The following is a 13,829-nucleotide window of genomic DNA, read 5'->3' on the forward strand; positions in this document are numbered from 1 at the left end:
CCCAATGTATTCAGTGGGGCTTACTTAGACAGGGAAGCATGCATAGGACTGCAATTCAGTGATAAGGAACTTCAGTCACCCTATCCAAAATTCAGAATATACCACTTTAAGCTGTTTTGCAACTGTTTTATATTTCTTTATGGTTATTGGATTTTAAATGGATTTATTTCTTGTGAACTGCTTTGGTTTCCAACCCTACCTCACAGGGTTGTTGGAAATATTCCATATACACACACACACACTGCAGATGTAAAAATACATACATCCCATATAACAGTTTATTGTCAAAACCAGTTGGCCATTACAGAACATTTTTGACATCTAAGCAAGCCCTGCCTAACTGGGTTTTTTTGGGGGGGGGAAGATTGGAGGGAGAGAGAGAGAGAGAGAGAGAGAGAGAGATTTGCAACATAATGCTTTTCTATGTTCACTCAAAAGTCCTACTGATTTTCAGCACAATCCTAACCATGTCTACTTAAACGTAAGTCCTTCTGAATTCAGTGGGGTTAACTTCCAGGTATATGGAATTAGCCTTGCAGCTTTACTCCAAGAAAAGCTTCATACTGGGAAGGTTTTCAAAACCTTCCCAATAAGACAAATAAACAGTCCAGTACAATTTAAACTTGTTTGACTCCTTAATTAGAAAAGTATAACACTACAGCATATACACTTTTTAAAATTTCTGTTCAAAAATTATTTGAAAGATAAAATGTATAATTTTCAAGTAATTTAAAAAACTGTATACTTTTATTATAATTATTAAGAATTGTTTACTGTGTATGCCTACCAAGATCCTGCTGTGACCTTCTGTTGTAGTGCAATCCTATGCATGTTTACTCATAAGCAAGTCTCAATCCTGAATAAAAAAGTACTCTTTATCCTGCTGAAAGCTACTGAAATCCTGATGTGAATCCTGCTTGCATTGGCTGCCTGTATGTTTCCGAGCTCGATTCAAGGTGCTCGTTTTAACCTATAAAGCCTTACACAGCTTAGGACCACAATACCTGATGGAATGCCTCTCCCGACACGAACCCATCCATACACTACACTCAACATCCAAGGCCCTCCTCTAGGTGCCCACTCGGAGGGAAGCTGGGAGGCTGGCAATGAGGGAGAGGGCCTTCTCAGTGGTGGCCCCCAAATTATGGAATGATCTCCCTGACGAGGTGCGCCTGGTGCCAACACTGTTATCTTTTCAGCACCAGGTCAAGACTTTCCTCTTCTCCCAGGCATTTTAGCATGTGTTTTTAAATTGCTTTTTAAAAATGTGTTTTTAATGTTTTTAATTGTTGTAAACCGCCCAGAGAGCTTTTTGCATTAATACAAATGTATTAAATAAAGAAATAAATGTGAGACAACCAGGAAAAGGAAACTGTTCTCAGAACTTGAAATGGGGTTTAGCTATTGCCTGGGGGTCAACAAATCTTGTCAGTCACAACCCTAACTTCACTTATTGGCTAAAAACTTGAAAGGGCAAGGACTAACAGCCAGTACTAACAGAAATTGTGGGGGCTGACATTTTGGTTTATATCTTTTGAATCAGACCACCTAGAAACTTAATTTTTAAAAAATCAATTAAAACTAAGTGTCCATAGATTAAGATGACTCACCCAGAGACCCAGAGAGGACCCCCCAAAACCGGAGACCTATCTGATGCTATGACTTCTAAAATAAGCAGTGGTAGTGCATATCCTGATCCTGAAACATCTGAACTTGCTTAACTGCTATTGCTACTGGAATAGAGGTCTTACTGTGCTTGTGTAGTGTAGAATTCTGCTGTAATGAATGGTCTGATAATAATTACTAGGGTTGTTCTCTATGTTCAGCTGAGGCCTGACCAAATCGGGCCTCTTTGGAGGCATTTGGGCCTCAGCCAAGTCAGGTTCAAACAGCCATGGATTGCTGCAGGTTGGATGACCCAGAGTAATCCATGGCTGTCAGGGGACAGGGCACAGGACAAGGAAGAAGAGGCAGGCAAGGTGAGAAAAGAAGACCAAGACCTGCCTCAGATCCCTAGCTGTGTCTTCTGGGAGAATGTAGGCTTAGCTTCCTGCCTGCCCCCCTCTCTCGATCAGCTGTTCAGTGGGGTGGCAATTCTGCAGGGTGCTGCAGTGCCTCCCCCCCAGTCAATGCCTCCTCTAAGGCATTGATCTGGGTGGAAGGTATTGCCACACCCTGAAGAATTGACCCCCTCTCAGTCATGGGACGCAGGAGGAGACGCAAGGTGTCATTTCCCTGCCTCTCTTCCTGCTATGTGTTTAATTTGAGTTTTAAAACTCTTAATTAAACAGTAGCCCTACCGCCAAGCTTATCCGGGAGCAAATTTGAGGTGGGGCAGGGCGGTGGTCTTGAGGTCAACCCAGGGTGGGTTGGCCAGAGGACCCCCCTCCGTATTGGAGCCACAGGGCAGGTAGGGGGGCTGTGCACAGCTCTAATAATTACCACAAAGAAGCCGTAATTGAATGGGTATGTGTGCTTTGAATTAACAAAGGAATTGGGGAAGGGAGCAGAAGGTAATTATTTGTGGTTAGTGTGGTCTTTTTGACACTAACCTTATATTTCATGGCATTGCACTGGCTGGCTTATTTGTTGGTGCATCCCACAGTAAGCATTTCTGTGCTGATGCAGCAAACCACAAGGCAGTGAGTACATTTACTGTGTTAATTACATTACCAATTTGCGTTAGAAATAGGGCAGAGATGTTCAGAGAAACACAACTTCTCAATCAGCTCAAACACTAGGGTCAAAATCAAAGTGTCAAATGCCCTGCTTCTTGTAATCTGGCATTTCTATAACATGACAGGTATATTGGCTGTGAAGTGGTCATAGCAACAGTATATCAGCCTTGTTTTTTGTTTTGTTTTTTTGTAAAAGTAGTTTATTCTGTGTTTTGCCTTTTTGGCATCTGCCTACCAAACCCTCAAATAGATCTTTTAAAATGGAAGTGTGTAGGTTTCAGTTGGAGAATCATTTTGTGTGTCTTAATGGAAGGAATGAACATGCTAAAAGATTTGTCCTGAATCATTAAAAGCAGCTAGCACGCTTGTTAAATCCTTGCTGCTGGAGATCCCTGGCAAAATTCAGAAACAGAAAAACAGTACATCACATTCTATGACAAAGTCTTAGATGAAATCACTGTACACGCTCCATCTGAAAAAATATGACTTGATGGTACTCCAGGCTTGGTCTTTGCTGTGCTGCAGTGCAGCACAGTGCTAGAAGCCTGTGGGCCAAGCCCCATTGTATGCTGGAGTAAGTTAGCCTGTTGAATACAAACTATGCTCTTTACTTTATGGCATTCTTTGCACGCACTGCAATTACTACAAAAGCTCCCTCTGCTGATCACTGGTTTTAATAAAACCATTATGTTCTACAGAGCTCATTTGAAATTTATCTTGTTAATTATTCATCCAGCAGTTTTAAGCCCTCATAGCTTATGGGTTCTTTTTAAGGCAATATGTATGAAACTCCAAAATCCACAATTGGGGGAAATACCTTTATTTGGATCAATCAAAATATTACAAAAGTGTGGCAAGCTTTCAAGTTCTCCAGAACTCTTTAGAAAGATGATGTCTTGAAAGCTTTTTTAAAAAAATGTTTTTAAAGATGTTTTGTTTTAATGTATTTCAAAGTCTGTTTTATGATGTTTTAAAGTGGTTTTAGTGCTTTTGTTTGCCGCCCTGGGCTGCTGCTGGATGAACGACGGGATATAAAACAAATAATAAATAAATAAATAATAAGATATAGATCTTTCTAAATAAATCAGGCAAGATGTTACAAAAAGCTAGGGGTGGTTCGAACCCACCCCTTCAACATCTAAGTAATACCATACGTTACTTCTGCTCTCTGCCTATACAGGAATCTGAGTGTTAGCAAGAGGCCTATGTACACAGAAAAGGTTATTCACAACATAGGTAAAGTCAACATGACATTTATTGCTTTAAAACGTTTATTGGTCCAAATTACTCCAGGACTTAACACACAGTTTCTTCAGTTAGTAATGTATTCTTCTCTGGAACGTGGCTAATCCTTGTTTTGTTTTGTTTTGTTTTGTTTTGTTTCTTTAAGCCTTAAGGATTTTATAAATTCAGATCTTCAGTAAGTGAGAGTATGGGACAAGTATCATATTTTGACATGAGACAATGAGACTGGAAAAAACCCTAATCTTGATTATGATTAAACTACATAAATATATACATCACCAATTATTATTCAGTAGCAAAATACTAATTATGAAGGGCAAGCAGAGGGATCCCAGCACTAAAATGCATCTGTGCACTGACACACTTGCATTCCTCCTTGTGAACTCCTTTCCAGAGACCAGAGCAATTAGTGTGAGGGCAGGAATTAAATTTAGCCCGCATCACAACAATGTCATGGATGTAAAAGGTAACCATTACTTCCAGGCTGAGCACCAGCAGTGAGCCAGGTTGGGTACTGGCCAAGGATTCTGAAGGGCCTCTCACCAGCCTGACCTAGCTTGCCACTACTTACCATCCTCCCCATTGGTATCCTGAGTGGCATTTTATTGATGAATGGGAGGTACTGCTGCTTTTGAATGGGATTGATAGGCCAGGGCAATGCATTTGGGTAAATTAAGATGGACAGCCACCACAGATGGAAGCCAAGCTTGGTTTCCATTCCAAAGTGGCACCAGTGTCCATCCTGCACTGAAACAATACCTGCTGGCCTAGTGGGGAAGGTTGTGAGTTGCGTTGCTTGCACCACTGTGGCAACAGCAGCCGCAGAAAAAAAAATACTGTGCAGCCACATGGGGGAGATGGTAAGGGGGTCATCAGTGGCTCCGTGCTGAGATCTCCTTGATGTCTGGCACTGGCTCTGAATGCTTCATATATGTGAAAATGACAGAGTGAATCCAGGGACACTATTCAGATGGTGGCTAAAATTAGTTGGGTGGAACAGAGCAGGTTTTATCTTGCAGCCCATTTATTTTGCTTCTTTGGACTTAAATAGAATGCATATGTTCAGCCCTGGGCATTACAAATGTACAGAGGACAGAACTCTGTTTGTTTGTTTATTAATAAAGGAAATAAAATTTCTTTTATTTCATTATTTCAACATTACAATTACATGAAGATCCAATTAGTACAAATTCAATTTAAAAAGAGAAAAGGAAAAAAGAAAAAAGGAAAGGGGGAAAACCCCTGTAACACTTCAGGTTGTTTTTGGGTTACCAAAGATGAGATGCAGACAAGAGATTTGCTTACAAAGAGTTAAAATTTATTGAGTAACTTACAAGCATACAGCCAAGTATCCCAATAAAAGTGGAACAGTCCCACAGCTCTGCAGTAGCTGGGTCAGACTGAACACCCATACTGGGCACAAGAAACACTTTTATAGCATAAAAATTGGCATACAACTATTAGGATTACATAAATGATTAATGAGCATATAAACATCAAAATAACATATCATGGTACCTGTTGCCTATAAGTGGCTATTCTGACTTTATCACAGGACACCTTCAAAAGCAGACTAATTGCTAGAAAACTATATTATCTTCACTGGAAGTACCCTGGCATCCTTCCTTGGCAAACTATATGTCTACCATATCTTCTCTATCTTTGCTAACAAGATGCTGCTGCACTATCGGGCCATTGACCATCCCTTGACTCGTCCACCTGTGGCTAACGAGCAGCTACTGCCCTATCATTGACCGTCCCTTGACTCATCCACCTGTTTATGCCAAGCAATACCCTTGACTCTATGCCTATCAGCTTCCTTTAATGTCTTGAGTTAACAAGGTACCTTCCCCTAACGATGCTCCTTTCATGTCTCAAGGCAATGAGGTGCTTTCCCAGCATCATACTGGGCAAGCCATCATATCCTCATTAGAACACCTAGATAAGATCCCAGGTGGCTATGAGGTGATCTGGCATACCCAAGGATGCTGGGGCTCTAAAGGGGAATACAATCCTTTAGGCTAACTAACAAATACATGCTGAATATATATTGATTAACTTAAGGCTATAATTGCTTGCTTCCTTGCCTGCTGGGATAATAGCAGGGCATACAACCCCAAATAGAACTAAGATAAAAGAATTTCTGACTGTTTAATATTCATCAAATCCTTGAATTCAAGCTCGGGTTGAATTCCTTGCTGGACCAATGTGTGTGTGTGTGTACATATATATATATATAAAGTTGTATCACTTCATAACAGGTGAAACAAGACTTCAAGCATTATCATATGATGTTAGGCAGAGGCACCATGCCCCCCAAAGTTATTCTCATATGTGTTGTGACATCTTCATGTGACATCATGTGATGAAATATACTGATGCCATATCATACACCTTAAAAAAATAAGTGGATCCATGCTACTAAGTGCACCTCCAACTCTATCCTCATTTTCTGTAATCATCCTTTTCTTGTCATAAATAATTTCCACATGCAGCATTTTCAAGCATTTGTCTTCCCCTTTTATCACACTCCTGTTAGACCTTTAAACATAAAGGTACTATGCTATGCAAGCTTCTGCTATACCCATAAAAACCCTATGCTATGAATTACAAAATGCCTATGAATGACTAGGCAAACTTGGAGTAATTGTCACAGCAGATATTTATACTGTAATGTGCTGAACATGGCAGGGGGGCCCTCAGAAAGAAGCCAGATAATAGTATTCAAACTGCAAGTTTTTAAAAAGTGCACAGAAAAGGCAAATTAAAAAGTAGTTCACCATATAAGATTAGAGCCTGGCCAGTCATTGATGAATATTCATCCATCCAGCTTTCATAAAGGGTGCATGAACTTGAAGGGGAAGGTTCACACATGGAATGTTGCTTGACAGTCAGTTAGGAAGGTGTTTGTAAAGTTTACTGTGGATTAAGCCTCACACAGGAGCCAAAGACAGATGTCAACATAAGCATGTTCATACTGAATCTTCAGCTGTTGAGCAGTTCAATAGTTTTTATAAAACAGTTTGGTGAGAGCAACCATGTCACACAGAAAGATCCCAATGTAATATGTAGACCTGCCTATATAACAGAGATTGGGAAGCTGTGGCTCACCAGATGTTATTGGACTAAAACTCCCATCATCCTCTGGCCATTGGCCATGCTGGATTTGGGATCATTTACCTTCTATAGGATACCTGAGGAAAAAAATGTTAGAAATTATTATAAAGGCCTACTGCTTCTGATGACTTTTTTTTCCTCTTTAGGTGTTGACTCCAGCACAAATTAAGTCAATTTGTCAGGCAATGTTAGAATCTGGGAAGCAGTATGCACTGAGGAAAAGAAAACCAGTTCCACTCATGTACTCTTACTATGGAACAGAATACCTTGGTGAGCAGAGACGTTAATGTTTCTAGGTGTGTTCCAACTGATTTATTATCATATTTCTATTGCACTGGAATGAAACAGGATCTAGAAGTAGGGCTGCAATCCTTTATATACATACCTGTGAGTAAGTCCCATTGAACTTAATAGGACTTGCTTCAGAGGAGAAATGCAGAGGATTGCACTGTGAGATATCAGATCAGTGCACCCCAGAAATATAATATACAGACTACTAATATGTATGGACAAAATGTACAGCCTTTGTTTTCTCCAACTGACAAGTGATCAGATGGATAAACTAAGAACTATTTTATACTATGGAGTCAGAACAATAAACTAGACCATGAAATGGTCTATATAAGGAATGTGTGAAGATGATACACTAGGATAATCAAGTCTAGAAACATTGAAGTGAGGAATTTGGTCCTGACAGATATACTGAGAAAGTTTGCATAAAAATGGATACATAAGCAAGCGGAAATACTGTCTTTAGTGCTGAGCACAAACAAGTGGCATTATGTAAAGCTTAATGCCACCTTTACAGAATGGTCCAGAGCTTGGAAAAGTTACTTTTTTAAACTACAACTCCCATCAGCCCCAGCCAGCATGGCCACTGGATTGGGCTGATGGGAGTTCTGGTTCAAAAAAGTAACTTTTCCAAGCTCTGGGTAGGACTAAGAGGGAAACACATTCACTGTTCTAACGGTTCCAGTGTATCTGCACCTCTCTCTTCTGAAAACAGTGGCACACAATGCTAGTCAAACCCCACCCCTTTTTACTGTAAAACCTGGCAGGATCAACTTGAGTTCATTTTTTAAAAAATCAGCTTCAAACAGATTTCACAACTGATCAGCAGATCAACCAATGGTGTGGCCAATGGAAATGCTTTGCTGTAGGCATCTAGTGTGCTTACAGCCTAAATCTGTGTCCTACTCTGATTGGCTGAGAGTGCACTGAGCAATCCCCTTCCCTCCCTTGGAAAGCACTTTTCCAGAAGAGGACAGAAGGATAAAGATTGGACTACATATCACTTGCCACTTAAAGGAGATGATCTGCAATGGTGATCCACATCCATTCCCTTCTCTTGTGCAAAGTATTTGTCAAACAAGGGGAAAGGAGCATACTGTTTCTTGTCTGGCACAAAAAGTGTCTTTTCTTTTCCAAGGGATGCCTTGCCTTTGAGTGGAACTTTACCCACCCAATAGCAGGTTTCCTTCAAAAGGCTAAAGCCTGTGAATATTGAGTGCACTCCTTACTTTTTAACTATTTCTGTTTTTCACAGGAGCTGCTCATGGACTTTCATCTATCCTACAGATGCTGCTTTCCTATTATGAATATATTCCACCTGCTGATCAGGAACTAGTATGGCAGAGTGTTGACTTCCTTATGGATCAAGAACAGAATTGCAACTGGCCTCCAGAACTAGGAGAGATGATTGAACGGGAGAATGAGCTTGTACACTGGTGTCATGGAGCTCCAGGTTCTTCTCAATGTAGATGCTGTGAAGTAGATGCCAGAAATTAGTCTTTAGAACATCATTTCACACAGTGCCATTTTGCTGAGAAAACAGGCCAGATTTTATGTTAACATTTAATGTGAGGCTGTCACTTTTTTACTGTTATGTTCTTACCTTAAATATTTTGATTAATACTGAAGTGACTGGAAGATCAGGCAATGGAGGGAGCTCTCAAAATACTTAGTGGTATCTTTGCTATAAAAATCTGAATGCATCACAGCTTAGTTTGTTCATATGACAATTTGCTTGTGTTACAGAAATCCAAAGCTTCCCTTTCAGGGCCTTCTCTCTGATGGAAATTGATGCACAGTGCATCCTGGCTCTTCTGGGACTCAAACCTACTCATGAAGAAGCACTTAGGATCATTCACTTTTGCGAGTGCTCCCATTCAGTTTCTCCCAGCATCCCTACCTCTATATATGGTAATGCAGGTCAGAATGTAACGCTGGTGTTAGCAAGACTCCTCTGTAGACACGTTTCACATACACACGTTCTAGGAGTCTTGTGAATTAGGATTTTTAAACACTGGCAATAATGCATCTTGAAAGATTTACTCAGTAACTTAGACTCACACAGGCCTCAAAAAAGGATATTTAATGAGCATACATGCACAGAATCAAAATATATCATTTATTATTATTTATTATTTATTTAATTTAATTTATATACCGCCCTAAGCCCGAAGGCTCTCTGGGCGGTGTACAAAAAGATAAAAAAAACAAGCAATGTATAAATACAATAAATACAATAAATCAAGAAAACAAAGCAAACAAACAATAAAAGAACCAAACAACATCCAAAATACAAATAATGATGAAAATGCTATTAAAATACACTTTAAAATCCCTGGGAGTATAAAAAGGTTTTCACCTGGCGCCAAAAAGATAGTAGCGTCGGCGCCAGGCGCACCTCATCGAGGAGGCTGTTCCACAGTTCGGGGGCCACCACAGAAAAGGCCCTGGTTCTAGTCACCACCCTCCGAGCTTCTCGATGGGATGGCACTCGGAGGAGGGCCTTAGATGTTGAGCGCAGTGTCCGGGCAGGTTCATATTGGGAGAGGCGGTCCACCAGGTATTGCGGTCCCATGCCGTGTAGGGCTTTATAGGTCAAAACCAGCACTTTGAATCTAGCCCAGAAACAAACAGAAAGCCAGTGCAGACGGGCCAGAACAGGTGTTATATGAGCGGACCTTCTGGTCCACGTCAGCAATCTGGCCGCTGCATTCTGGACTAGTTGTAGTTTCCGAACAGTCTTCAAGGGCAGCCCAACGTAGAGCGCATTGCAGTAGTCCAGTCTAGAAGTTACCAGAGCATGAACAACTGAGGCGAGGTCGTCACTGTCCAGATAGGACGTAGCTGGGCTACCAGGCGAAGATGGTAGAAAGCATTCCGTGCCACCAAGGCCACCTGGGCCTCAAGTGACAAGGAAGGATCAAAAAGAACCCCCAAGCTACGCACCTGTTCCTTCAAGGGGAGTGTAACCCCATCAAGAACAGGATGAACATCCTCCATCTGGGCAGAGAAGGCACTCACCAACAGCGTCTCGGTCTTGTCAGGATTGAGCTTCAGTCTGTTAGCTCCCATCCAGTCCATTATCGCAGCCAGACAGCGGTTTAGCACGTTAACAGCCTCACCTGAAGAGGATGAAAAGGAGAAATAGAGCTGTGTGTCATCAGCGTACTGATGGCAACGCACCCCAAAACTCCTGATGACCGCACCCAGCGGCTTCATGTAGATGTTGAAAAGCATGGGGGACAGTACCGATCCCTGCGGGACTCCACAATGGAGAGTCCAGGGCATCGAGCAATGTTCCCCAAGCACTACCTTCTGGTGGCGACCCACCAAGTAGGAGCGGAGCCACTGCCAAGCAGTACCCCCAACTCCCAACTCCATGAGTCTTCCCAGAAGGATACCATGGTCGATGGTATCAAAAGCAGCTGTGAGATCAAGGAGAATCAACAGAGTCACACTCCCCCTGTCCCTCTCCCGACAAAGGTCATCATACAGGGCGACCAAGGCTGTTTCGGTGCCAAAACCGGGCCTGAAACCGGATTGAAATGGATCAAGATAATCAGTGTCATCCAAGAGCCCCTGGAGCTGGCCGGCAACCACCCGTTCTAGCACCTTGCCCAGGAACGGAACATTCGCCACAGGTCTATAGTTGTTCAGGTTATCTGGGTCCAAAGAGGGTTTCTTCAGGAGCGGTCTCACAACCGCCTCTTTCAGGCAGTCAGGGACCACTCCCTCTCTCAGAGAGGCGTTTATTATCTCCTTGGCCCAGCCAGCGGTTCCGGTCCTGCCAGCTTTCACCAACCAAGAGGGGCAAGGGTCCAGCACAGATGTGGTTGCCCGCACCAGTCCAAGGATCTTGTCAACATCCTCAAGCTGTACAGACTGAAACTCATCCAATAAACAAGGACAAGACCGTGTTCTGGATGCTTCATTAGATCCCACTGCCATAATATTGGAGTCTAAGTCCCGGCGAATGCATGCGATCTTATCCTGGAAGTGCATTTAACACTTCATGATGAGCTTCTGCCGGGCCTTGAAGACCTGGCTCTTCAGGCAGGCTTTTGGGGTGGGTTAGGTTTTTACTGTTATGGTTTTAAATTTTAACGTTTTAATGTATTGTTTTTTTATCTTGTATGTCGTCCAGAGTGGCTGGACAACCAGCCAGATGGGCGACTAATACATTTAATAAATAAATAAAAAATTTAAAAAATGGGGAATAGCTGAGTAATAATACATATCTGTTAACATAAATGAGATAGCTTGGTAACAATGTGCATTTCTGTAGTGTGAGATAATTAATTAATCTTATCCATAACTAACCTAACCCAACACACATATTCAACATACACACATGAAAGAGCAAGCACACAAGGCATAAAAGGAGATGGGGGGGGTGAATTCAGCACAACTGAGGAAGGCATGCTAGCCTGCCCCTTCTCTCTCTCTCTGGGCTCGTTTTGCAGAATAGGCCTCAGTCATGCGCAGCTGGGCAAGGAGGACCAGAGGATGGCCTCTGAAACACAGTCACACACACAGTCAAAGATAGGCTGTAGGAGCAGATGTGGAGGCTACAATTTGTAGGGAAAGGGCCTCCAGAAGACACTATAATTAGCAAAATACACCTTTCCTAGCTCTGGCAGATAATCCTGAAGATGCACTGAAACTCCTGTGTCAGGCAGGAAAAGAGCAAAGGCAGCGGGCACGGCCTGAAAAGGGCTTCTTTGATCTCTGCTTGAGTGCACAAAGATCTAGGCAGAAAGCAGGAAAAACAGTGGAGCCCTCAAAAGGGCTTTTGAAGCAGCTGCAGATAGTGATGGAAAAGCAGGAAAGTCAGAACCTGGGTTCTGGCTGGTTAAGTGATACTCAGCAAGTGACTTCAGGCAGAGTGATATTCAGCAGGGTGGAACTGGGTGATTAGAACTCAGAACAAAAAATGGCTCTAGGAGTTAACGCCTTTCTGGACAAAAGTCTCAAAGGAGAATTGAACATTGATTGGATCTAGAAGTTGTCATTCCTCAGTTTCCATACCTAGTATGAGTTGCGTGGTCAGGGTGATGGGATTTTCTTTTGTAAAGATAGGTGGCAGTATTCACTCTTCACCTAATTTGAATAGATCTAGATTTGAACAATAAGCTCCTCTCCTGAGGGCTAAACCATCACAATTATTTCTGGATAACATTGATTGGATTGCCAAAGGTCATGTTCTTTTAGTTGAGGTGACAAATTTAAATCTTTCACTTGCTTTTTGTATCAGCTACTTTGCAAAGTGAACCAAACTGAAGCCATTTTAAAAATCAAATAGGCAATGCTGGAGTGGAGTGTCTTTCAGGTTTATAAGCTAGTAGTCAGCCTCCCAATACTGGCCTGTGGCATAGTACATTTATTTCACACATTAATCCTGCACTGCTACTAGGGTTGCCAGGTCTCAGGTTGTCGCTCGGAGGCTCCGGATTTTTTGGGTCCTCTCTGGGCCTCCAAGTAAATAATCTTAATCTCCAGACACTCAGCTTTCCTTTAAAAAAATAATTAAGTTTCTAGATGGTCTGGTTCACAAGATATACACCAAAACGTCAGCTGCACCTCCCTCGCAACTTCTGTAAAATGAGTTCATAGCTGGCTGCTGTAACCCCCTTCTTTCAGGTTTACAGCCAATAAGTGAAGTCAAGGTTGTGATTGACAAGGCAGTAGCTAGATCTCATTGCAAGGTCAAAAAACTGTTTTTTCTTCCTGCTTATCTAAAAATCTCATAAATTGAGCTCAAAAATATAGCTTTCAGTGTTTTTCTCTCTTGTGTGCAGGAGTCAAACAAGTTTAAATTTTCCTGGGCCATTAAGGGGGCAGTGTTTTGAAAAACTTCCCAGTATGAAAGTTTAATCCTATTCTTTTCTGGAAGTAAAGCTGCAATACTAATCCCACATACCAGGAGTAAACCCCCTTGAATTCAATAGGACTTATTTCTGAGTAACATGGTTAAGATTGTGCTGTAAATTAATGGGACTTTTGAGTGAACATAGCAAAGAATTGTGTTTGCATTGTAAATCTCTCTCTTCCTCTCCAATCCTATTTTTTAAAGCAATTAGGCAGGGCTTATTTAGGTGTCACTGTTTTTATTTTGTAGGAAACTAATAGGGATTATATATATTTTTAAAAAATGTTCTGCAATGACCAACTGGCTTTGACAATAAACTATAATATGGGGTGTATGTATTTTTACATCTCCAGTGTTCGTATATATATGGAGCATTTCCTGTGAGGTAGGGTTGCCAACTGGAAACCAAGGCAGCTCACAATAAGAAATAAATCCCTTTAAAATCCAATAACCATAAAAACAAGTATAAACAGTTGCAAAACAGCTTAAAGTGGCATGATTCTGAATTTTGGATTGAGTGAGTGAAGTTCCTTATCACTGAATTGCAGTCCTGTGCATGCTTCCCTGTCTAAGTAAGCTCCATTGAATTCATTGGTACTTGCTTCTGAGTAAACATGCATAGGATTGCA

The 13,829-nt window shown here is 41.6% G+C and overlaps 1 protein-coding gene across 3 annotated transcripts in view; it reads left to right on the forward strand.

Annotated features, from left to right (window-relative positions):
* LANCL3 (LanC like family member 3) overlaps positions 1 to 13,829 on the forward strand; it is a 60,046-nt gene that overhangs the window by 31,893 nt on the left and 14,324 nt on the right. Inside the window, exons 2-4 of one of the 3 annotated variants that reach the window (XM_061627399.1) lie at positions 7,187 to 7,310; positions 8,587 to 8,784; positions 9,078 to 9,242. In XM_061627399.1, the coding sequence (XP_061483383.1) occupies positions 7,187 to 7,310; positions 8,587 to 8,784; positions 9,078 to 9,242 (487 nt within the window). Of the gene's footprint in view, positions 1 to 7,186; positions 7,311 to 8,586; positions 8,797 to 9,077; positions 9,243 to 13,829 lie in introns of all 3 variants that reach the window. The other 2 variants (XM_061627400.1, XM_061627401.1) reach the window with 2 other exon arrangements.

This window comes from Rhineura floridana, chromosome 5 (genome assembly GCF_030035675.1).
Source record: "Rhineura floridana isolate rRhiFlo1 chromosome 5, rRhiFlo1.hap2, whole genome shotgun sequence".
NCBI lineage: Eukaryota > Metazoa > Chordata > Lepidosauria > Squamata > Rhineuridae > Rhineura > Rhineura floridana.